Genomic DNA, 25,560 nt, shown 5'->3' on the forward strand with positions numbered 1-25,560 from the left:
AGGATCCGCAAAGGCGAGTCTCTGGACAGGTAGTTCTCTAAAGGCTGTCCTGATTTATTGAAGGCCTTTAGCGGTTTTATAGTGTCTTATTGGACACTGACTGGTACTGATACCATACTGGCATTAAGATCAAACCACTAAACGCGTGTTTGATGAAGTTTGTCCTTTGTTGCTCTGCTTTATCATTGATAACGCTTTGAATTATATAACAAAGCACTCGGATCTTCATTTCCTCGGTTCATCTGGGTAAGTGGATTTTGGAGCTTTTAAAAACAATGTCTAATTTATGTACATTACTTTTATTTATTTTATTTCACTCACATTTGATGTAAGGTTACATTAGCGGATTGATAAACCTCCGCTTTCCCATCCGTTATCTCGCCATTCCTGTTTGAATGCCGATATAACGAAATGCATATAACATTACTAGTTTTTTCTATTGTTGTTTAAATTTCGATATTACATTACATCCTTGTAGACAATAGTGTAATGTTAGCCTGAATGCTAAAGCCGAACTGTGTCACATATGGAACAAAAGCAACAGGTGATTGAAGAGTTCACTTAACGTTAACCTTCCCGCTTAAAATAACAATAACATTGATATTATTGAAATAACATTATAATTACGTGTATGGTACTCGCAATGTTAGTTTTTAATTAAGTTATTACATAGTAATTCGATTAATTTAGGCGCTAAAAATCACATATGTAGCTAACCTGTTAGCTTGTTAGCTTAAAGTGGCTGTCTTGGCTTTATGGCCAGTTTGTTGTTGTATGTTGTGATTGATTTTTCTAAGTCCTTAAAGTGCACTCCATTATGTCTGACTAGAGTTTGAAAGGGAAACAAAGAGAAAAATCAGAACTGTTTTGACTAAAAGATGTCAAAAGAGGCAAGTGTGCACCACAAAAGCCCTGCAGCATCATCTTCAGTTGTCTTTCTCTCATCATGATGATGTAAATGCTCAGAAACCTGTTCCTCCTGCCTTGAGTACAATAAATCTCTTTCACTGTAAACAATTAGGACAATTAGGTTTTATTAAGCTTGATGTTAGGCTAATGAATTCCTTCTAACAACACTAATCTTAAATTCCCCTAGTTTATACATTGGAATTATGTAATAAAGCCACATTATCTGTCTATCATATTTGCTGCTTTATAAATTAATTGTATTTCTGGATATTTGTCCTTTTAGGAGTCGAATGGCCTCTGTTGTCACCGTGAAGACAGAGAAGCGTCCTTCCCCTGACTCCGAGGATGGAGACACAATGGCTAAGAAGGCCAGGTATGAAAACAACAGATGTTCGTGTCTTGCTTCGCTGCCAGCACATTCCCAAGCTGAGCCAAATATTCTTCATTGCAGTCAGCTCCTGTTTTCTGACCTGTTCTTCTGACAAATGAGTTTTCAACGACATGTACTTTCCCTTAACGGTGCTTTCACTAGGAAGTTATGCTCTTATTCTTTGAAGAATATCAGTTGATCAATATTTCTGTCAACTTAAAGGATTGCATGAGACAGAACTGACAATGTTGTTATTTTGAAAGGGCTGAGAAGCTAGTTTTAATTCCCATTTAAACACATTAGAATACAATGAATGGACAAAGGAGAAGGGAGAATCTGTCATTTGATTTTATGACATGAAACATGAGGCTTAAAAAAAAAACAGAATAAAATATAGATGAAATAAACATCCAGAATATATTTTACAACATGAATTTGCAGATAAGATAAGGTGAATTTATAGTTTGTGCTGACTAATATTTACTTTTAAATAACCAGGGTATGAAATTTTTGTCATTAGAGGTTGTGTGTTCACAACAAACAAAGGCATAGTTTGATGATGCTGGCGAGTGTGTGAGTCTTGGGAGTTGCGGTTTTTACCCCACCAGTTTTGCTAGAGGATTTAGACTGCTTTAGGTATGTGAAAGGGAGTTAGGTCATGATTTTCATGTCGTTTGATCTTATGACATTTTGATGAGAAATTATGAGCCTTAAAAATAAAATATACATGCAATAAACCTCCAGAACATAATCTACAGCATGCATTTTCAGATAAGGAGAATTATTAGTCTGTGCTGACTAATATTTACTTTTAAAAAGCCAAGGTATGTAATTTTTGCCACTAGAGGGCGTGTGTTCACAACAAACAAAGGCATAGTTTGATAATGCAGCAACTGCTGAGTGCGGAATCATGGGAGTTGTGGTCTGAACCCCACCAGTTTTGCTAGAGGATTTAGACAGCTTTAGGTATTTGAAAGGAAGTTAGGTAATGATTTTCAGTCTGTCGTTTGATCTTATGACATTTTGATGACAAATTATAAGGCTTAAAAATAAAATATACTTGGAATAAACATCCAGAATATAATCTACAACATGCGTTTTCAAATAGGGAGAATTATTAGTCTGTGCTAACTAATGTTTACTTTTAAATAACCAAGGTATGTAATTTTTGCCACTAGAGGGCGTGTGTTCACAACAAACAAAGGCATAGTTTGATGATGCTGCGACTGCTGAGTTGAATCATGGGAGTTGTGGCTTAATCACCACCAGTTTTGCTAGAGGATTTAGGCAGCTTTAGGTATGTGAAAGGGAGTTAGGTAATGCATTTCAGTATGTTGTTTGATCTTATGACATTTTGAAGAAACATTATGAGGCTTAAAAATAAAATATACATGGAATAAACCTCCAAAATATAATCTACAACATGCATTTTCCGATAAGATAAGGAGAAATCTTGGGTTGTGCTGACTAATATTGACTTTAAATAACCAGGGGTTTTAAAGGCACAATATGTAATTTTTGCCACTAGAGGGCGTGTATTCACAACAAACAAAGGCATAGTTTGTCTAGGGATAAACGATGTCTAATCATTTACAGTATACTGGAAAAATTCCACAAAATTCATTAAAAAAGATCTAAAATCAGCATGTGCAATTAATTGTTATTACAATAGTACACATGTGATAGTTTTGTGTGTTATAACATTTTGCAAAAAGAGATTTACTGACATACTTTGACTCTAAATTCTCTTCATACCATCAGTCAAATGTTTTTGAAATAGCAATTTTGTGACCAGGCATCTACAGAATGAGGAAGAAATCATGATATTTCATAATATTCAATACGATATTAAAGGCTAGGCTGATTAGCATTTCATTATAAATGTACTTCATGCTTATAAAATAGCCAAGAAGGTTTTAAGAAGACAAATATTCCATTTATCATTACAGGCGTCTGTTTATTTTTTGATAAATTTTTCCATTTCTATCATTTTTATTCTACTTGCTATCCTGCAGTGGTAGCTGATGTCTTTTCCTTTCTTCAGTAACATAAATGTGGAGTTTGTGCGCAAGAGTGTCCTATAACATCCAGTATGAATGAAAGAGTTGACCTTTTTTTTTTTTTGTAAAATTTAAAAATAAAAATAAGATACAGGACTTTTTTTTTGGTCTCTGAGTATCTCTGAGTCTCTGTATCTTACATGTGAATTATCGTCATTAATACTGTTATCACAGTAAATACCATAAAATATTGTGACATGATTTTAAGTCCATATTTCCTATTGAAATCATTTTCATGATGGGCTAAAGAATTCAAAACTTATCAGTATTTTTTCCTGTTTTCTATAAAATCAAATAAAAAATCAACGGTGTATGATTAAGTGAAGTTTATTCATAAACTAATTTCAAGAGGAGCACGTGCTTATGATTGATCACAGCTGGTCCCGCAATAGAAAACGAATGATTTACCAATCAGATTATTCCTAACTCACTATAAATAACCAGTTTCTTACTACAGTTATCTTCATCTTGAAGAATCCCCCGTTCCACCCCTCCTTCCTACTCCTCCTCTATTCCCTCAGTAAATAGCACTGTTGCCTCACAGCAAGAACATCACTTCAAGTCCTTAACAGGCCAGTCACAGTTTCTGTGTGGAGTTTACATGTCTTCCCCGTGCTCACTTGGGTTTTCCCCGGCTTCTCCGGTTTCCTCCCACAGTCCTAAGAAATGCATAGTAGGTAAAATGACCAATCCAAATTTGCACTCTATTCGAGCTCTTATCCAGCAGTATATCTCTACATAGCAATCTCTAATTTGTCATTAGCCTAAATAAAGGGGGAGTTCTCGAGACCTACCTATCTCAAACTCCCCTTTCACCCTGCAAATGGGAGGGAGCCCCAGGCTCGTGAATCTCATGAGCTCAGGGCTCTCTGCTGGGAGAGCATGACAAACACACTTTATAATCAATCATCAGCTAAGTGTGAACTCTTGAAATGAGAAGACATGGTCCACGTCACTAGTTAAAATAGCTTATTTCTCACTTATCACTCACTTAGGCCCCGTTTACACTAGAGCGTATTAGTTTTAAAACGGCGTTTTAGAATGAAAACGATCCGCGTCCACACTCGCGTTTTACCCAGCGTTTCTGAACTGCTCTCCGTCCACACCAAAACGCTGAAAACGCACATCACGTGACCACACACACACACTTTGGCAATCGCTGGAGCCCATCTACCCAGATGAGAGCTCTGCTAGTCGGACTTCTCATCAAGCATCTCCCGCTGGATCTAATCTCACTATATTTATTAAACGTGATATTTCATTCATCTTGTTGTCTTTATCTAACGACATATTCCCTGACTTTGGTCACTAGAATCTATTACTTGTTCTCAGGTAACGTGTTTTGGCTGAGCGCAAAGATAAGTTAATGATTAATGTAAGCACGTAGCCTACATTCTGTATATTGACTGATCGCTTGCCTTTATTTCCTATAATGTATAAACTTATTGTATGTTATACTTTTATAATGGCCATTATCGATTATTAAAACTGATATTCAGCAAAAGAGAGGCTGTGTTTCGTATTTTCACTGAAATTGAAAGGAGGCAGTTGTTATCGGCTCCGTTTTGTTATAAATATGCACACAGTGAAAATGACGCTCATATATGCAGCACGACGCCTCAACATGTCTGCTGTCTGTTTAGTTGTTAATATTAAAATAAAAATAGGCAGTTCCTCATATCAAGTTTACATTTTATTGTTGAGAAAGTGAAACAACGTAGCCAAGGTGATGTGAATGAAGTTATAAAGTACACTGTTCCCTGTGAAGATTGACGCGTGTCCTCGGTATGTTTTCCATATCAAACTGAGAAGAAGAGATGCAGCCTTGATCAAACTTGCGAAGTCTGAACTTACACGGAGAAGATTCAGGACTGAACTGTGTGTTAGGCTACTTAATATTGAGGAAAAGCCCCAATCAGAGAGGCGAATGACTGCAGCCCCGCCTCCGTTTTCAGATATCTCCGTCTTTCCCCATCCACACTGAGACGGAGCAGCAGCGTTTCAGAATGAAAACGCCCTCTCCAGCGTTTTCGAAACGCTCCGTTTTCGGCGCTCGAGAACTCCGGCGTAGTGTGGACGGATGGCGTAACCGTAGCAAAACTTATGCGTTATCAAACTAAAACGCATTAGTGTAAACGGGGCCTTAGAAACATCGTAAGTTCATAAGTCAGCAAAATATATAACACTGTTTTAGTGGTTTATGGATATTTCACTAAAAAACAATCTTTTGCTTTTAAATGTACAGTTGAAGTCAAAATTATTCTCCCTCCTGACAATTTGTTTTGCTTTTTCAAATATTTTCCAGATTATGTTTACCAGAGCAAGGGTTTTTAACAGTAGGTCTGATAATAAGTTTTTCTTCTGGAAAAAGTCTTATTAGTTTTATTATGGCTAGAATAAGAGCAGTTCTTAATTTATTAAACAATTTTAAGGTCAAAGTTATTAGCCCCCTTAAGCTATATATTTTTTCGATAGTCTACAGAGCAACCCATAATTATACCATGACTTGCCTAATTAACCTAGTCAAGCCTTTTAATTTCACTTTAAGCTGAATACTAGCATCGTGAAAATATCTAGTCAAATATTATTTACTACCATCATGGCAAAGATAAAAGAAATCAGTTATTATAAATTAGTTATTAAAACGATTATGTTCAGAAATGTGTTGGAAAAATCTGCTTTCCCTTAAACATTAATTTACAGGGGTGCTAATAATTCAGGAGGGCTAATAATTCTGACTTTCACTGTATTTAATGTCTTTAAATGTATTAATTGTCTTTTGCCTTTAAATGTATTTGATTGTCCACAAAAAACAAAAAAACAACAACACCTGGTTTCGGATTCTATTTTTGAAGTCAGGTTAAATCATGTTTTTGCACAGAGCTCTGTACTTCCATTCATATGCATGTTTCCTCTGACCTGATTACATTTCCTCCCACTCTGCCGTCCGTAGGAAGTTGTTGCCCAGCCTGAAGACCAAGCGAGCTCCTGAGCTGGTTTTGGTGATCGGCACAGGTGTGAGTTCAGCCGTAGCTCCTCAGGTGCCAGCGCTGCGCTCATGGAAAGGTCTGATCCAGGCGCTGCTAGATGCTGCCAATGATTTTGATCTGCTTGAGGAGGAAGAGAGCCGGCGCTTCCAGAAAAGTCTGCAAGAGGACAAGAACCTGGTGCACGTTGCGCATGACCTTATTCAGAAACTTTCACCTGTAAGATTTGTTTTTTCTTTTCTTCCTAGAAAATCAAACTCCTTTATTATGGTTTGAAATGTTGATGGTACATTAGTATGCTCACATTTGGTAGTAACTTGTAGCATTCAAAGCGAATATTAGGGTGCTTTCACACCTGTAGATCGATTGTTTTGTTCCCAAACAGGGATTAAAATTGTTCTTAGTGCGGTTCGCTTTCACACGGCAAAGTTTCTAAACAGACTAAAGTAGTTAAAACAAGTCACGTGGGAGGAAAATCTTCTCACGTTGGTCAGAGTTGCAGGGTTTATTTTTTTCCCGCTCAACTGTCACACCTCATTATTTTAATTTATGACAATGAGAAATAAGACATTATAACTCAAAAGGTGCACTTTAATTTATAAAAAATATATAAATTAGAAACTTTAATTTTGAATGGTGACATCATCAGACATCCTCACCAAATATAAATCAGAGGTAAGACTTTCTCATACATAACCATTGGCTAGAATTATGCATTATGTAAAGCTTTTATAAAGATATAACAGATAAACCAAGACTGCAGTTAAGTCAATGTTCCTAACCGCTGTCATTAATAGTTCAGCATGGTTTCACTTTCATGCTCTCATACACTACAGCCAATTTAGTTTATTCAATTCACCGATACTGCATGTCTTTGGAAGGTGGGGGAAACCGCAACATCTGAATGAAATACAGGGAGAACATGCAAACTCCAAGAAAAGAAATGCAAGAAAAGAAAAGAAATGAAAAGAAATGCCAACAGGCCCAGCCGGGACTCAAACCAGTGACATTCTTGCTGTGTGGCAACAGTGCTAACCACTGAGCCACCATGCCGCAACATGTAACATTAAATCAATTTTATACACGGCTATTTTGCTTAAAATGCCTTATTTGTAGAGGTAAGGTCTGTAAAAATGATGGCCAAGCATGGACGAATCAGAAAAAAACATCCTTATCGTTGTGCCCTGATAAACACAACTTGTTCATCATTGGTCTGTACTCTTCCCTCCACCCAGAATGATGCACAGAGTCATGCACCACCTGTGTTGTTGTTTGTCTCGCCCGTCAAAACAGCGCGCCGAGGTTTATCCCTGTTTTTCATTGTCAATCCCTCGTATCATCTGCATTCAAACCCCACCAGTTTTGCTAGAGGATTTAGACGGCTTTAGGCATGTGAAAGGGAGTTAGGTAATGAATTTCAGCGTCAATGCTGGTGTCTCACTGCCTCCAATAGTCATAGCTGAACAATTTACATCAACAAAACAGCTCTCCTAGGAAAACATCAGCCTCCGTTCCTGTGAATTTCCAAGCACGGTTAGTTTGTTATTGTTAGTAGCCTGGCGGAAAGGCTTCAAGTCTCCACAGGTCTTTTTTTTTTAAAGGTTTACCCTACTTGTGCGGGTTTTGAGTCTCTTGTGAGTGATAAAATGACCCATATTGAGGCTTATCTGAATGTGCATGCAAGCTTCCCACCTCCAAAAACAACATGCAAAACGCTAATCCATACAGCTTCCAAGCAATATGATGTTTTAACAACACATTCTTTTTAATGTTCACTGGAAGGTGGAGGATTCTGGAGAAAATAAATGTACGTGTTTCCACCTTTGACATGTTTGGACATGAATGTGTAAGTCATGGTTGAGACTTTCGACTTCTTTTTTGATTCAAACTATTGAGTTTGCTGAATGCTGATAAGCACGAACGAGTGATTTCACCCAAATCAGGGTTTCAGAGAATAAAAGAAATCAATAGACTTCAGTTAGAGAAGACAGCATATTGAATTATGCAGGGGAAAATAAACATGGGAGGGATATATTTGCAGTAATGATTTATATAAAGGCCCTAAAGCACAGCACATGCAGTTTTTAAAGCAGTTGAATAGTTTTATGCCTGCTGTGTGTGTGTTTGCATCAACAGAAAAATCCATTGAACACACTGTACTCTTTTACAGCTCAAAAATGAAATCTAGTACTACCCTTACTTTGAACTGTCAATGAGCCATTGGCAAAAACAGACAGCAAAATAAATGCAGAATAAGTAAGAATGGTGGGCGGCATGGTGGCTCAATTGTTAGCATTAGCAAGAAGGTCACTGGTTCGAGTCTCAGCTGGGCCAGTTGGCATTTCTGTGTGGAGTTTGCTTGTTCTCCCCGTGTTTCCTCCGGGTGCTCTGGTTTCCTCCACAGTCCAATGACATGCTCTGTTGGTGAATTGGGTAAACAAAATAGGCTGTAGTGTACGAGTGTGTGCTTGAATGTATGTGTATGGGTGTTTCCCAGTACTGGGTTGAGTCTGGAAGAGCATCCGCTACGTAAAACATGCTGGAATAGTTGAATTGTCCATTCCGCTATGGGAACTCCTGATAAATAAGGGACTAAGGGTGCTTTCACACCTGTGAATCGATTCAGTTGTTCCGAAACAGAGATTACAATTGTTACATTGTTGCTCTTTGCTCTTGGAGCGGTTCGCTTTCACACTGCAAAGTTTCTAATCGGACAAAAAGAGCTAAAGCAAGTCACGTGTGAGTAAACTCTCCTCACATTGGTCAGTGTCAGGGTTTATTTTGCAGAGTCCCGCTTAGCTGTCAGGAGGGTTGGTGGTTTGGTGGTGTTCGACAAGGTGCGCGCGACGTGTCTAAAGAGTGAGGAGAGATGCGGTGGGGAGGAGTGAGAAGGGTGCGTGACCTAGCCTATTTGAGGACCGGGAGGAAGACGCAAGATTACCGGGATATTATCACTCGTTTGCGGGCATCTGGAGACTTGCGATCCATAAAACACAGTGATATAACCGAGCTCGGATCGTATCGCTTTCTCACTGCAATCGATCCGCTACAGAGTTCCTTTCAATCGAGCTGAGACCACCTCATTCAAGCGATCTTGGAGCGATTGATTTGGCGTGGATCCGAGAGCGATTAGTGGTTTCACATTTGCCAAACTGCGCTAACTGGGCAAACGAGACAGGTTCCGAAACAAAAGTGTAGGTGTGAAAGCTTGAATGTGTGAATGGGTGTTTCCCAGTACTGGGTTGGGTCTGGAAGGGCATCCGCTACGTAAAACATGCTGAAATAGTTGAAGGAAAATTAATGATTTAGTAAGAATGAACTTACTTACTTTTATATGCTGGTTTTGTCATCCTGTCAAATTCGCCCGGTTTTTACATGGACAATTATATCCATATAATATATATGGACAATATTGTCATTTAGTTTTCACGAGATTCCCATGTGCAGTTTCTCTTTATATTTATCAGCAAGACATCATGTGATGAGCATGACATGCACGTTAATGTATAGGGATGCTCCATTCAGCATTTTTGCAGCCGATGGCGAGTTCCATTTCCTTGTCATGGAGATCGGCCGATACCAAGTACAGATTCTGATGCTTCAGGCTTTATTTAACTTTGCTATTGCATAAAGCACATTTCCCCTTCAAGTATGATAAAGTGGAGGAGATCTCCCTTTAATTAAAGATGTTGCTTACCTGACACGAGGCAACAACTCAGTTGGGTTTCGATGGCTCTATATGTTTTGGCGTCAGCTTGGTATGTCTCGGCAATAGGATTATTTCAATCCGAAACGTGCAAAACCAAAAGTTTCATCACTTTCATTTGTGCAACAGGCCAACATTGTAGACCCCATTTACACTTGTATACACATGTTTCTAATTGATACCAGAGCTGCGCCCGAAATCGCCTACTACTCAGTAGGTACTAGATTTGAATGTGAATACTACACAACCATTAGAAAACTACATTCTATATCAGGGGTGCCCAAACTCAGTCCTGGAAGGCCGGTGTCCAACATAATTTAGTTCCAACCCCAATTAAACACACCTGAACCAGCTAATAAAGCTCTTTCTAGGTATTGTAGAATCTTCCAGGCAGGTGTGTTGAAGCAAATTGGAGCTAAACTATGCTGGACAGCGGAATCCCCATTCATGAATTCTCTCGCATGGCATCATGACATAGCGTAGCATCTAACAGATGCACACTTCAGAATCTCAACGGAAGAAGTAGGTCACAGGTACTTCTCGCATACTGTTTTTCAATTCAGACATGCTACTCGGCATGCATACTGTTTTGCATTTATGTAAATGTGTACTGTTGGTGTGCCTTCAGGAACAGGGTTGGGAAACAGTGCTATATAGTGTGGAAGCATGCGATTTCAGACGCAGCGCAGGTGTAAACAGGGCCTGAGATTTGAGGAATTAGTTCACATCAGGTGTGGACATGATAATTGGCTTCCTGAGAAAGTGGATTCTGCAGGCTATTCATAGGAGCTCTCTCTTTCCCTCTCTCTCTCTCTCTCTGTCTCTCCAGTTTTTCATGTGCCTCTGCCAGGCTCAGAGAATGACTTCAGCTCAGTGTAATGAGATTGAGTTTGACAAGGGGCAAGGGCACTGCTGTCAGCGCTGCTCTATTCTCAAGACTCTCTTCTCAATCTGTCTTGTACTTTCTAGTTTCTAAATTCAAATTGTGCTCCGAGTATCAACTGCACTTGATTAACGACATGTATACACTAAATGTTTTGCCTGAAGTACTTGTATTTCTTCTGAGATCACTATTATGAGGGTTGAAGTTTGCTTGGCCGAGTGCCATCAACACAGGAAATCAGTTCCTCCAGGATACTGTTACTCAGTAGAGAAGCCATAGATGCATTGTGTCTTGTTATTGCTGATTATGTTTAGTTAGTTGTGGTTAGCAAAACTACGCTGATTGATAAATAATAATAATAATAAATGCAGAACTAAAACTAAACCAAATCTTTTTGGTGATGGCGGCTTAAAGATGCCTCTCATATTGAGAATAAAGTCACATGCGATGCTCAGCTGTGAGATTTTCACAGACTTCAACAGAGTGTAAAAATCTATGCTTTATTTTGTATTCTCTATTGGATTCGTGTCAGGTGATTGGCTGGGCCATTCTACTGTCTGCTGTGTCTTTAATATTGTGTTCTTGAAACATCAAGGAGGACGCAGCAAGGATCCTTTCGAAAGTCACTTATAAATGAAAACTTTATTATTTTATGCAACAGCCTTACATTTAAAAGGGAAACATAAGGGTGATCATACGCAAAAAGATCCCAGCCTATAAGGCTAAATGTTTTCTTTCCCTTATTTATATATTAGTTTGGCGCATGTACTCGTGTGCGATCAGAAAACTGTGTCCGCCTCTCCTTTCACTCCGCCCCGAAGCCCCAGTTGGCCCTCTTTGGCCCAAGGTATTCAGCGTGCCGAAAAAGCCTCGCTTTGGCCCGATTAGGCCCCGGAAGTCACAGTGGAAACGCGACTGGCCTTGGCTCACCCTGGAACGCTCGCTTAAGGCGCGATAGTGGAAACGCGGCTAGTGTCCTGCTGAAATGTCCACCCTGTTTCATCTTCATCATCTTGCTAATGTACAGGGTGGGTCATTTATATGGATACACCTTAATAAAATGGGAATGGTTGGTGATATTAGCGTCCTGTTTGTGGCACATTAGTATATGTGAGGGAGCAAACTTTTGAAGATGGGTGGTGACCATAGTTGAGGAAGAGGGTCATTTGACACGTCAAATTTGATGGGAATTTCTCAAGAAAAACAATGGTGTGCTTTATGAATGGTTTTAACGTAACTTTATTCTTTCATAAGTTATTTACAAGCCCCCTCACATATACTAATGTACCACAAATAGAACGTTAATATCACCAACCATTCCCATTTTATTAAGGTGCATCCATATCAATGGCCCACCCTGTAGATGCTGGACTGAAGCAGCTAAAATTCATTTACAATGACGAAGTGCAGATGTTTGCTGAAGAACTACTGAGAGATTTCAGCTGCTGTCTGGGCTTTCCAGGCCTTTCTACACCTCCCTTTCTTCATGTGTTCAATACTTTTGTCTTGTGTCTTTTCATTTTATTGCACATAGCTTTGTAAAATAATTAGATTTATTTTCTTTTCAAATATGTATTTCTTTGATTGTTACCACCATCTGGTTTTAAAAATTTAAGTTAACAGCACCTTTAAAAATCTGTTTCTGAGAAAAATGGTGACGTGTTCAATACTTATTTCCCCCACTGTATGATTGACTTGTATATTTTTACAGCAAAACAACATAAGTAATCAGTCATTTTAGCTTATCAAAATGAGAAGAGTGTCACTTGAAATATGTCAAACTCAAGCTAATAATAATATCCTACAATTTACAGTAAATCTACGAATGAAGTATCTGATTTGGTTTGATCTGCTTTGGTTGGCTAATGTAACGTTGCCTTACACTCACAGAAGAGCTATTTAAATTCTCCTAAAGGTGATATGTTTATTCAGATATCTCCGATTTATTTATTTTTTTCCCTATCTGTAGCGGACAGGAAATGTACGCTCCACCTTTTTTAAAGACTGCCTGTACGAGGTGTTTGATGACCTGGAGTGTAAGATGGAGAACGCCGGGAAGCATCTCCTCCGCTCGGTGCTGCAGCTGATGGAGAGCGGTGCGCTGGTGCTCACCACCAACTTTGACAACCTGTTAGAGATCTACGCCGCCCACCAAGGAACCAAGCTGGAGTCTCTGGATCTCACAGATGAGAAGAAGGTACCAGCTTTTGTGCTAAAATGCACTTCGAGTAGGTTAATAAGCATTATGGTGAGGGCTGTGACGGTAACAGATATTTTGTTACCGCGGTGATGAAGCAAGAAATCAAGCTGTATGTCGGTTAACCGCATATCTATATATGCTCAATTAATTGTCTAAAACCCTTTCAATCGATAGACCTTATTAATGACCTGATTAAGCATGCACATTTAAAGGATAATACATTCAATAATACATTCACACATTAAAGTAGTAATCAAGTGTGTGCAATTATGTTACCTTCCAGAGTCACTCTCTTGATATTGGGGATGCATAAAACCCTGTTATGGGCTGGTGGAGCCCTTAATACGCGAGTCAGGTAGTTATTCTAAAAGCAGGCTACATGATGTTTAATTATGAGTATATTAAGAGTACATATTATGCAATCTTTTAACTACTTTGTCTAAAATATTAAAATGTTCAAACGATTTGATTAAACAAAAGCAAAACTGACCAGATCAGTGTTGTCATACACCGTGACAACAGTTTAATAGGCTACTCTTTTATTTTTAATCATACAGTTAACAGAAATACATTATTCGAAACTAAATGTTTCACTTTTATTCTACTTATCATTTAATTTAACAAACCAGTTTGTGTTTTGGCCGCAGCAAACCCTAGGACACTGCACCTCACCACAAATGTTATTCATTATTCTTGTTTATTATTTAGATAAGTGATCAAAAAAATACATTAAAATTATGATAAATAAAATACAAATTATACCAAACGAAATTCGTTCAAAAAATATTTTTCTCCTGACAAAAATCGAGGATTTAATTAATGCTCCACTGTAATTGTTGCTACACAAACCTCTGTAATATATAGTTGGCCACATTTTTATAAACTTATTTATACAAAATTATTATATGCTATAGTTTTCTAAAGCCTGCTTTAAATAAGTCAAATTATGTATGATTTGTTGTCTTACGTCACTGTGGCTCATCATTTGTTGTCTCTCGTCAACAGGCTGCTTCTGTTCAATTCTCTTAAAAAAACCTACATTTGACCAGACTATCTCTGATACCTGTTTTGAATAAGTCTATACTGACACTTCTGTTCCAGTTTGACACTATACACTAAACTGAGGATAGTTTAACTAATTCAAAACACTCCGTCACCTGAACTCACCGCAAGTGAGATGGAGAAAATGAAAGTATTCACCTTATTCCCTGCCGACGAGCGGGCGCTGCCATTTGAATCTTTTTGTCTCGCGACTTCCGGTCACATTCACTTCCATTCATTTTTTGACGTTAAAAACTGCTCATTACACTGCTTGATGTTGCAATTTGATATTTTCTTATTAAATTATTCTACTTGGTCTGTGTAGTCATGCAAACATTTGTTTGTAGAGCAAGTAGTTTGACCATTTTCTGCCGTTTATTATTCCTAGTCATTTCTCCCATAGGCGACTGAATCGACATTCTAAAATGTTCAAAATCAAATCAAAAACGTTGACAGAGGTTTGTGATATAGGAATTACAGCGATGCATTTAAATAGCTTATTTTCTGTGGAGAGATTGATTTGAATAAGTAGGCCTGCGATATTTATTTGATGGAGGAAAAAATTAACTCATTTCGAAACAAAGACAACTATGCCCCCTATTAAAAAAGATTCAGGCAGTGTTTTCGTTTCGTAATCTAAACTAGTAGCAAAATTTTACATTTCGTAATGTAAACTTGTTAAATAAAATAAAATTAAGTTTTATTTTAAGTCCTTGAATTTTTTATTTAGTTTATTCTGTTTTTCTGTACAATCCTATAAGTAAAAAAATAAATAATAAACTAAAAATAGGTGATGATGACGGTAATAACCATAATCGTCACACCCCTAATTATAGTTTAATCTGTAGTTAAACTTGTTGCAAAATTAAAAACGAAATGCTCAATATCAAACTGTTTTTGCCTGAAACGCCAGAGGAAACTAGCATTGAATGATGACGTAATAATAAATCTATGAGCTTTTAACATTTAAACAGGAACATGAAAGGAACATTCAAAAAGCAACTCATGTAAAACCCTTGATCATATTATTGTCTTAATCAGATTAAGGCAAATAATTAAGACTCCTGATGTCTATGCAAACGTAGTCAGTGTCTGTTGATCAGGGCACTGGGTTCATCTCTGTTTGCCTTCGGCCATAAATTTCCCTCAGCACAAAGCACTGGAAGCTTCAGCTTTTAGCCATAAAATCAGCCTTATGGTCCTGGACAAGCGTCATGTAGTGCATTAGCGCATGTAAACCCCACAGCAGCTCACCTGAAGGGCCCTCGGAAGCACAAGTGACTGCATGTTCAGTTCCCTGCGTCTTTATTCATCAGGCCGTGTGTGCTTTTTCCATAGCGTGGCCTTTAGGCAAGGTGTTTATGCACCTTTTCCATCAAATGCCTCTTGATTAGAAGCCGCAGTCATTAAAAGCAGCCGGACGCTCCTGGCGGAGACCGGATTGGGAGCAGTGGAGTATAAAATAGCTGTGTTTGTGTGTGTGTGTGTAGGTTCTGGAATGGGCTCAGGAGAAAAGAAGACTGAGTGTACTCCATATTCACGGCGTCTACACCAACCCTAGTGGTATCGTACTGCATCCTGCTGGCTACCAGAACGTTCTGAGGAACACAGAAGTCATGGTGAGTTGATGGAGAACGTAAAGTCACACCTCTGGAGGTTTGACTATTTACTGGGTTGGAAGACTGGTGCTGTATGATATACTGGAAAATTGCATTATTTTGTTTTGACGCAATGATGCAAGTAACTTGATTTGCAAAAAATAGCTGATTGGTAGGGTTTGTAGTAGGGCTGCACGATATTGGAAGAAACTGACATTGCGATGCTTTGTTTTTCTGTGATAAATAGTGTTCAGTTTACAATTATTCACCCTCGTTTTCCCCCCCAAATATTTTCCAAATGATGTTGAACAGAGGAAGGAATTTTTCACAGTTTTTTTAATAATATTTTTTCTTCCGGAGAAATCCTATTTGTTTTATTTCGGCTAAAATAAAAGCAGTTTTTAAACTTATTAAAATCATTTTAAGGTCAATATTTTAGCAATATTTGTCTACAGAACAAACCATTGTTACACAATGACTTGCCTAATTACCCTTACTTGCCTAATTAACCTAGTTAAGCATTTAAGTTGCACTTAAAGCTGAATACTATTGTCTTGAAAAATATCTTATTAAACAAGATGTGCTGTCATCATGGCAAAGATAAAATAAATCAGTTGTTAGAAATGAGTTATTTAAAGTATCATGTTTAGAAATGCGTTTCTTCTTTACGTTAAACAGAAATTGGGGAAAGATTATACAGGGGGGCTAATAATTTTGACTTCAGCTGTATATTGGAACATGAATAATTTCACCAGTTGACTTAAAAAGCTCAATTTGGAAATAATTCATAATTTTATATTGATTGGGATAATTTCGTAGGAAAGATGACCTGCATAAATGAATCTGGAGAGTCTAACTATATTCAGAGACAGAAATTAAAGAATCAAATGTAAATAAATAACACTGCATAGACTTTATTGTATAAAAATATCCACAATATATATTTGATAATAGTTCAAATGTTATAAATTCATGTTAAGTGATTTAAATACACTTAAAATCTCAAAGTCATAGGCCTTAAAAACCAAGCAAACAAGCAAATGAAAATGTCCACTCTATTAAGGTTAAAGGTGCTGTATGTAAGTTTATGACTCTTCTAAAGCATAAAAATACCATGATATGTTTGCAGATATTTAAGAAACATGCTAAGTGAACATTTAAACAATGCTGAAGTCAGATATTCTGCTTTGAAGATGGGCTGTATGTGCCAGAACTTCTGTTTTTGTTTTGGTTCTTTTAACCTGCCTAATGCCAGTTTAGCCAGTTATATTTTAGCACACTGGGTTGCCTTGTGTAAAACTGCATATTTCATTCATCAGAAAGGCTCTCAGTATGCAAAGTATGCATCCATGACCAAAAAGTGCCCTCTAGTGGACTTTAGCAGACTCCGAAATGAGACGCAGATTCAGAGTTCCACATTAGGCGGTTATTAATTGGATAATATAGCATAAACATTACGAACGTAAGCATTAGGTGAGCAGGTTACATTGTAACCCCGTGTCCTAACAACACTTTGTGATGAGATTTTCAGTGATAAGCAATTTGGCTGTTTGCACCAGACGAAACACGACAGAAATTTAAATACAGCCATTCAGAGGCACAGAATAGTACACTCACTGCACTTCAACGAAATGGTAAGGTTCGTAATCTAACTATAATAATAATAATAATAATAATTTCTTACATTTATATAGTGTTTTTGTAGACACTCAAACCGCTTTACACATGGGTGGAATCTCCTTATCCACTACCAGTGCGCAGAATCCACCTGTATGACGCGACGGCAGCCATTTTGCGCCAGACCACACACCAGCTAATTGGTGGGGAGGAGACAGAGTGATGAAGCCAATTATGATATAGGTTATACCCCTAGGTTATAACCAGGGGTTAAACCTCTACTCTTTTTCGAAGGACATCCTGGGATTTTTAATGAGTCTTATCCGAAAGACGGCGCTCACTAAACAGTATAGAGTCCCCGTCACTATACTGGGGCATTAGGACCCACACAGACTGCAGTTTGGGTGCCCCCTGCTAGCCTTACTAACACCACTTCCGGCAGCAACCTAGCTTTCCCATTTGGCCTCCCATCCAGGTACTGACCGGGCGCAGCCCTGCTTAGCTTCGGTGGGCAACCATGTGAGAGTTGCAGAGAGCTAGCTGCCGGCTGCTTATTACATATTAAACCTCTTTAGCATTATTAAATGTAGATGCTGAATCATTGATATGTGTTGGCTTGCATTATTTCACAGTTTTAAAGTTCAAATTTAGATGGCTTATTTTATTTTCAGGATCTGAGGTGAAATATCTGCTGCTGCTTTCAGTAGTATGGCAAGAAATGTCATGTAAAAGTACATTCAAACTCACATTATTAGCATTTAACACTGAATAAAGCACACGAGGTGATCATTATCAGCTTATGCTGTTGTTTATCTGCAAGAAATAGAAGCTGTCTCTAAAATATAAATTTAAGGTGTTGGTTAGGATAAAAACTCCTTTTAATATGGAGAATATTCCTTCTGTCGTGTGCCGTTGCTTTTATTTGGAACAGGACTGAAATCAGCCTTTAGGCTCGATAGTCGGGCACACTCCTGTTGGTGTCATCAATCTGGCAACCTGCGCTTGATGTGTGTTGAAACTGGAGTGCAATACCTAGTTCAACCACTAGGTGTCAAACTTACATACTGCACCTTTAAATACACTTGTATTTCACAGTCATTTTCCTTAAAAACCAAACAAAAGAAAAACAATGGATGAATAAACTGACCTGATATTTCAGATCCTGCAGTGTGACTATTGTGTTTGTGCACATTGCGATATCGATGCTGAAACGATGTAACATGCAGCCCTAGTTTGTAGAGGAGTGCATCTATATGAAATGCTTTTTTTTTTTGCAGAGGGAGATCCAGAAACTCTATGAAACAAAGTCTTTTGTGTTCCTGGGCTGTGGGAGGACGGTGGACGACACCACATTCCAGGCGCTGTTTCTCGAGGCGGTCAAACACAAGTCTGACCTTGAGCACTTCATGCTGGTGAGGCGGGAGGATGTGGGCGAGTTCAAAAAGCTCCGAGATAACATGCTGGACAAGGGAATTAAGGTCATCTCGTATGGCAATGAATACGCTGACCTGCCCGAGTACTTCGAACGGCTGGCCAATGAGATTTGCAACCGGGACGTAGAGCGGGACATGGTGACCAATGGCTGGGGTAAGATCTGCACTGATATGGAAACTTTGGAACATTTGCTGATGAATGTGAAACTTTAGTACTTTTAGTATTGTCTGAGATGATAAACCAAAAGGGCTGCCAATAAAAGCCACCAGCAGGATATGATCCATCATTTATAGAGTGGAGGAACTATGACATCACCTTGTAGGCTAATCGGCTGCTAGCATAAAACTGGTTCCCTCGATAAAATCCCTATAGGATTTTCCCATAGGCTTTTCGAAGATTGCAAATAATAAGGTCTGTGTGCAAACACTGTTCATTACACTTACACGTTTGGTCCAGTTGGATAATCCTCACACGAAAATACAACCTTGAGCACTTTTAGATCTTAAATGCAAACGCAGGAACTGAAAAGCTAACATTAGGCTATAAACCAGGGGTCTCAAACTCAATTTACCTGGGGGCCGCAGGAGGCAAAGTCTGGGTGAGGCTGGGCCGTATAAGGGATTTCACAAAAAAAGTCCTCAAATGTCATTATTAACAGTTTTAATTATTTCTTCTGAACATGAAGTGTCCTTAACATTAATAGAACATTGAGTGAAGATTATGAACAGTTCTTCTGAACATGGCATCTTTTGCCTACTCCTTGCTGCCTGAGACTTGACAGCGCTTCTTCTCACAAATCTGAACCACATTTGGCTTTAGAGCGGAAGCAGTTGAGACCCTCAGTATGGCTTGAAGATGATCATCATTAAGTCTAGACCTGTACTTTGACTTTTTGAAGTCCTAGGGAAAAAAGTGGGGGAACTCACTCAAAACTTCCATTCCCTCACCTAAAAAAAAGGCGTATATATGTATAAATAAAACATCCCCACCCCACTCCTGTCTGTACCAGTCTGTATCTACCTATAATATATATAAGATGCATGGCAGGCACGTGCACACATAGGGCTCAACCTGTGCAGTGCACATGCCCTTTTTAGATTTGCATAGAAAGTGCCCTTCCAAAATGATCAAAAGTGCCCCCGCGATGCGACACACCCTCGGTCCCGCCCTTCAGTAGGCGCGCGATAACACCGCTCTTGAGTACGTGCGCGACAACACAGCTGATCAGAACGCGTGCGACAACGCCCCTCCACACTTCCCGCCCGTCACAGCGTCTAACAAAAGGGCGGGGTGCGTGGTGACGTCACCGGCATCCCCGCTCCTTTGTTTACACGGCGGGCGGGGAATGCCAGTGACCGCTGTGTACGGATAGAATCAGCGGAGCGGGGAGCACTCTCTCTCCCCGCTCCGCTGATTCTGTCAGTGTACAGCGGTCGGCGCGGGCCACAAAATATTGCACTGAGGGCCGCAAATGGCCCGCGGGCCGCGAGTTTGAGACCCCTGCTATAAACGGACTATGCCTGCAGGACGCTCGCCCGTGACGTCAGCCCTACCCTACTACAGACAACTTATCCAGCTTATTTTTAGAAATATGGTTCATGACAAAGAGTTAATCTCTCTGTATATTATATTATAATCCACGCTATATATTATAAACAAATAAATACGCAAAAACACATAGACCTATGTGCATTTTGGATAGATTTTAGGTGGAAAAAAATCTATTTTGCTTTACGGTTGTTCTAAGTGAAGTTTTTCAAACTCATTTCGAGAGGAGCATGTGATATAAATGACTGCAGCTGGCCGCCTATCTACACTCATTAGTTAGCCAATCAGATCTATCCTAACTCACTATAAGTAGCCTAGCTAGATATTACTCCCTTATCTTCGTTTTCCGAAGAAACCTCCCATCCACCCCTTCTCCTCCTTTACAAAAAGGGGAGCTCTCGAAAAGGGGTACTCCCCACACATGCTCTATGGACCTGGCGGGAGCCCTGGGCTCAACTATCTCCGAGCTCAGGGTTCTCTCCCGGGACAGCATGCCAACAGTTGCTTACAGTTGTCAAGCAATATCTAAGCGTGAACTCTTGAAAAGTTTTAAAACTATAAATGTGACTACATAGTATTATCATAAGGCATATTTAAATAAGTGTATCGCTCACGTGCACACAGCCTGCTTAGCTTAACAGATGACAGAAATGAGGCGTGAGGGACAATTCTTTAAATGCCTGCAAGTTCCATCATGGACATAGAGCAACATTCAATTTTCCTTTTTATGTCACGAAGTACAGTGAAAAGCAGCCCATACAGTCACATATGCTTTATATTTTAAGGAGTGTAAATATTGCAGTTATGACAGAGTAAAATGTGTTCAGATGAAGAAAAAAAACAACGAAAAATCACTTGATCAGGTTAAAATGACAATTAATATGAGTGTATTTTTACACAATTATTTATGTTTGCATTACTGTGAGCAGGATAGAGACAGACTGCACTGGTGAGCTGTATCTCCATAATATCGTATAATTAAATAAATGATCAACAAATGAATCTGTCTCGAGGGTCTTTACATGTGAAGGAATTATCTACACACAGTATGAATTCCAGATCAGAAAATCACTACAAACTATAAAATACTCTTCATGAAAATACTTAAATAACAGACAAATCCAAATGCCCAACACAAGCGAGCTGCCCTCCAGAACAGATCAGCTCAACAACGTATAATGCCTCCGACACTGCCTGTAGTCCGATTTAGCAACGTGATAGCAACCGTCTTTTTAAAGAAGCAAAACCCATTAAAAAAAATCAAGAGTGTGCTGTAACTGATGTGTTTTATGTCGTAGAACAAAACGTGAACGTATCTTGAGTTTGTGTTCGCCACAGACCTTATTTAAGCAATTTGACTGAAATCCGAATTTTTTTACATACAAATTGACGTCTCAGTTCCTCCACTCTATTGTCTGAGGAATGGGGAATAGAGGTGGAATTGAAGAGGGAACTCTTATAATATTTACATTTTATTAAACTTGTCATGAATTTATTATTAAGTGTGACATATATCATTAGTTAAAGGGATGGTTTAGGCATAAACATGTATTCTCTGTTTGTTTATCCGAGATGTAGGGGATTTTTATTTTCTGTATAACGTTATACAGTGGGGGAAATAAGTACGTCACCATTGAACACGTCACCATTTTTGTCAGAAAACAAATTTTTAAAGGTTATTTGCCAAGAATGTAAGTAACAACCAAAGAAATCCATATATGCAAAAAAAACAAAAATAATTAGTTTACAAATGAAGTAGAGCTGCACGATTCTGGCTAAAATGAGAATTGCGATTTTTTTTGCTTAAAATAAAGATCACGATTTTCTCACGATTCTGTAGATGTAAAATAAAGGTATGGTAAAAACAAACATATGGTACAACATCGATAATAATATTATGTGTAGGTCTACTGGTTTCTATAAATAATTCTATTCTACTTATAATAATTCTGATGTTGAATTATTATGTTTGAGATATATGCTTGCAATCTGTCACATTAGACTAATTTATTCACTGGTAAAATCAGACGTTTGCCATTATCAGATTATATTCAACAATATATAGGCTAGAGTAGTTATACTGACATTGTAAACATTTATTTTCATGCACAACTGTGGGTTCGCTATAAAAGAAAAAAACATATCAAATGCTTGTCGTAATCATAACTCTAAAATGCCATATGATCATTTGAATGAAGTGCACACTTTCGGTTTCATTTCGACTGCTAAGTGCTTGTTCAAATTTAGCGCGCGGCTCCTAAACGAACACTCTGTGCCACAAACTGAATATTATTTACAACTGTATTACCTGTTACTCACAGCATAAGCAGGTTCTGTTCACTAAAGTACACGCGGCACGCGTCTATCATTAAGTAGAGCGCGCGCCCGCCCTATCTGTGATAACAGCGCACGGTCAGCAGCTCATGTCACGTGTGATTTCCCGATCGCGAGAACATCATTATGTTAAGACAAAAATGACATTTTTAGGTGAATTATACCTTATAAATACAGTATGTGACTCATTCAACATCATTTGGAGGTGTCACTGAGCAACATGTGTGAAACAATGAAAAGACTCGTGCTGCCGCCTTTTCTTTTCTCCTGAACTTGAAAATATGATTGACAGAATCGTAGAAATGCTGGATTAAGATCATCTAGGGGGTCGAATCGAGATTGCGATCTTTTAACGATTAATTGTGCAGCTCTAAAATGAAGTTATGTGAAATAAAATTAATTGACAGGGGAAAAAAAGTGTTGAACACATAAAGAAAGGGAGAAATAGAAAGGCATGGAAAGCCCTTCAAGGATTAAGATATTGAAGACCGTTAAATGTGCCATAACAGTTTTGTGAAAAGGCTCCATCATGCATCCCTTCTGTCTTTCATTTATAAACATGTTACAGGTTTTCATTGACTCCTATACTCGATTCATTTAGGATCTCCCATCTCACCAGGAGAAGAAAGTCACAACGGCTTCACAACCCAGAAAAACCTCCTACAAGGTTAGAACGGCTTTCATGTTGCATGCTAAAGGCACTTGAATTTAGCATGACCACACTTTAAACTACTTCCTTCCTTCTTTCCTTCAGTGCCTGCTTCTAGAACAATAGAAACATAGAGGTGAATTCAGCGCAAGAGCTTCTGTCGTTGTTGTTTTTCACTACACCTATCCACTGTCCTCCTGTGGCTTCTGAAATAATATTGAGATCTTCCTCTCTCTCTGTCCAGACTACCACTCGTGACACAAGTGTTAGTCTGGGACGTCCCACAGCTCCGTCGCCCTCTTCCGCTCGGGTCTGGTTCGACTACGCACAACAAGACTCTTTCCTCATGTTTTCTGAGCGCCGTGACAATCGGTTGGCGTCATGCGGGGGAAAGCGTCAGTAAAAACACCACTGTGAACTCCTTTCTGAAACGCTTTACTGTATGTGAGTGAGTGAGGGAGGGAGATTATTATTATTGTTATTATTTTAAATCAGGTATGTGAAGTGTGGACCAAGATGACGTACAGGGCAGGCCGGTCCCATCCTAAAACAGTTTGACCGGTCAAATGTGCTAGATAAATACTGTAACGAACTGAACTGGAGAGTTTTAGCAATGCAGTCTCACATTCTTCATATCATTAAACGCACCAGCAATATTGTTTTCGTGATGAATTGATAAATAAATGTCCTGGTCGTGTTTCATTCCAAGATTAAAAACAGAGAAAAAGGGAAGTATGAAGTAACAGCTCATGTTAGCAAGAATTCACCCTATTACTGGATTTTATTGTGCGATTATTATTATATTTAAAAGACTTTTTCGATTGGGATTTTCTTTAAATGTGATTTATTTATGTGAATTATTTTTCAGCATCATCACTTACTCGTTACCACTGGGTGGTGTGGTTCAGTTCAGTTCATCTTTATGAGGCTTGTCTCTCCACTGCCAAATGGCATCCTTTTGATGGGTGTGGTGTACGACAGAAAATTGCAGCCGATGTCATTCTCGTCCGATGTCAAAGTAGAGCTATACGGGTCGTTCACACATCATACACAAAACAGATGCTTTATATACATACACAGTCCTACTTGTGTTTGAATGTTAATAACTAAACTTTTTAGAAACAGGATTCGATTATAGCTGCAGATTAATGATAATGCGAAATAGCCTACTGTAACATCTGCGACTATATATTAAAATAAATAAATAAAGCATACACTCACTGGCCACTTCATTAGGTACACCTGTCCAATTGCTCGTTAAGGCTAATTTCTAATCAGCCAATCACATGGCAGCAACTCAATGCATTTAGGCATGTAGAGATGGTCAAGATGATCTGCTGCAGTTCAAACCGAGCATCAGGAGGAAGAAAGGGGATTTAAGTGACTAAATGTGGCACGGCTGCTGGTGCCAGACGGGCTGGTCTGAGTATTTCAGAACTGCTGATCTACTGGGATTTTCACGCACAACCATCTCTAGGCTTTACAGAGAATGGTCCGAAAAAGAGAAAATATCCAGACTCTTCAAAATTGGACAATAGAAGATTGGAAAAACGTTGCCTGTTTTGATGAGTTTCCATTTCTACTGCGACATTCGGATGGTAGGGTCGGAATTTGTCATCAATAACATGAAAGCATGAATCCATCCTGCTTTGCATCAACGGTTCAGGCTGCTGGTGCTGGTGTGATAGTGTGGGGGATATTCTCTTGGCACACTTTGAGCCCATTAGTACCAATTGAGCATTGCGTCAACGCCACAGCCTACCTGAGTATTGTTGCTGACCATGTCCATCCCTTTATGACCACAGTGTACCCATCTTCTGATGACTACTCACAGCAGGATGCATCATAAAGCGTGAATCATCTCAGATAGGGTTGTTGAACATGACAATGAGTTCACTGTACTCAAATGGCCTCCACAGTGACCAGATCTCAATCCAATAGAGCACCTTTGGGATGTGTTGGAACGGCAGATTCGCATCATGGATGTGCAGCCGACAAATCTGCAGCAACTGTGTGATGCTATCATGACAACATGGAGCAAAATCTCTGAGGAATATTTCCAGTACCTTGTTGAATCTATGCCACAAAGGATTAAAGAAATTCTGAAGGCAAAAGGGGGTCCAACCCGGTACTAGTAAGGTGTACCTAATAAAGTGAGTGTTTATGAACACATAGAGAGCCTTACAGTCTCTGAAATATCACCAATTACAAAAAAATAAATAAA

The 25,560-nt window shown here is 38.8% G+C and overlaps 1 protein-coding gene across 6 annotated transcripts; it reads left to right on the forward strand.

Annotated features, from left to right (window-relative positions):
* On the forward strand, positions 1–25,560 carry fam118b (family with sequence similarity 118 member B). 6 transcript variants are annotated; one of them, XR_012393833.1, is made up of 9 exons: positions 1–246; positions 1,193–1,282; positions 6,293–6,545; positions 12,885–13,112; positions 15,647–15,775; positions 18,649–18,958; positions 23,256–23,354; positions 23,442–23,472; positions 23,581–25,560. XR_012393833.1 is itself a non-coding variant. In XM_001339459.10 (9 exons), the coding sequence occupies exons 2-8, from the start codon at positions 1,200–1,202 to the stop codon at positions 23,468–23,470; spliced, it is 1,098 nt and encodes a 365-aa protein (XP_001339495.3). In that variant the 5' UTR covers positions 1–246; positions 1,193–1,199; the 3' UTR covers positions 23,471–23,472; positions 23,581–25,560. The 6 variants fall into 6 exon arrangements, 3 of the variants coding, with proteins under 3 accessions (XP_001339495.3, XP_021323554.1, XP_005159312.1); XM_001339459.10 differs by having other exon boundaries at positions 23,289–23,354; XR_012393832.1 differs by having other exon boundaries at positions 23,442–25,560.

This window comes from Danio rerio, chromosome 18 (genome assembly GCF_049306965.1).
Source record: "Danio rerio strain Tuebingen ecotype United States chromosome 18, GRCz12tu, whole genome shotgun sequence".
In the NCBI taxonomy this organism is placed as follows: Eukaryota; Metazoa; Chordata; class Actinopteri; order Cypriniformes; family Danionidae; genus Danio; species Danio rerio.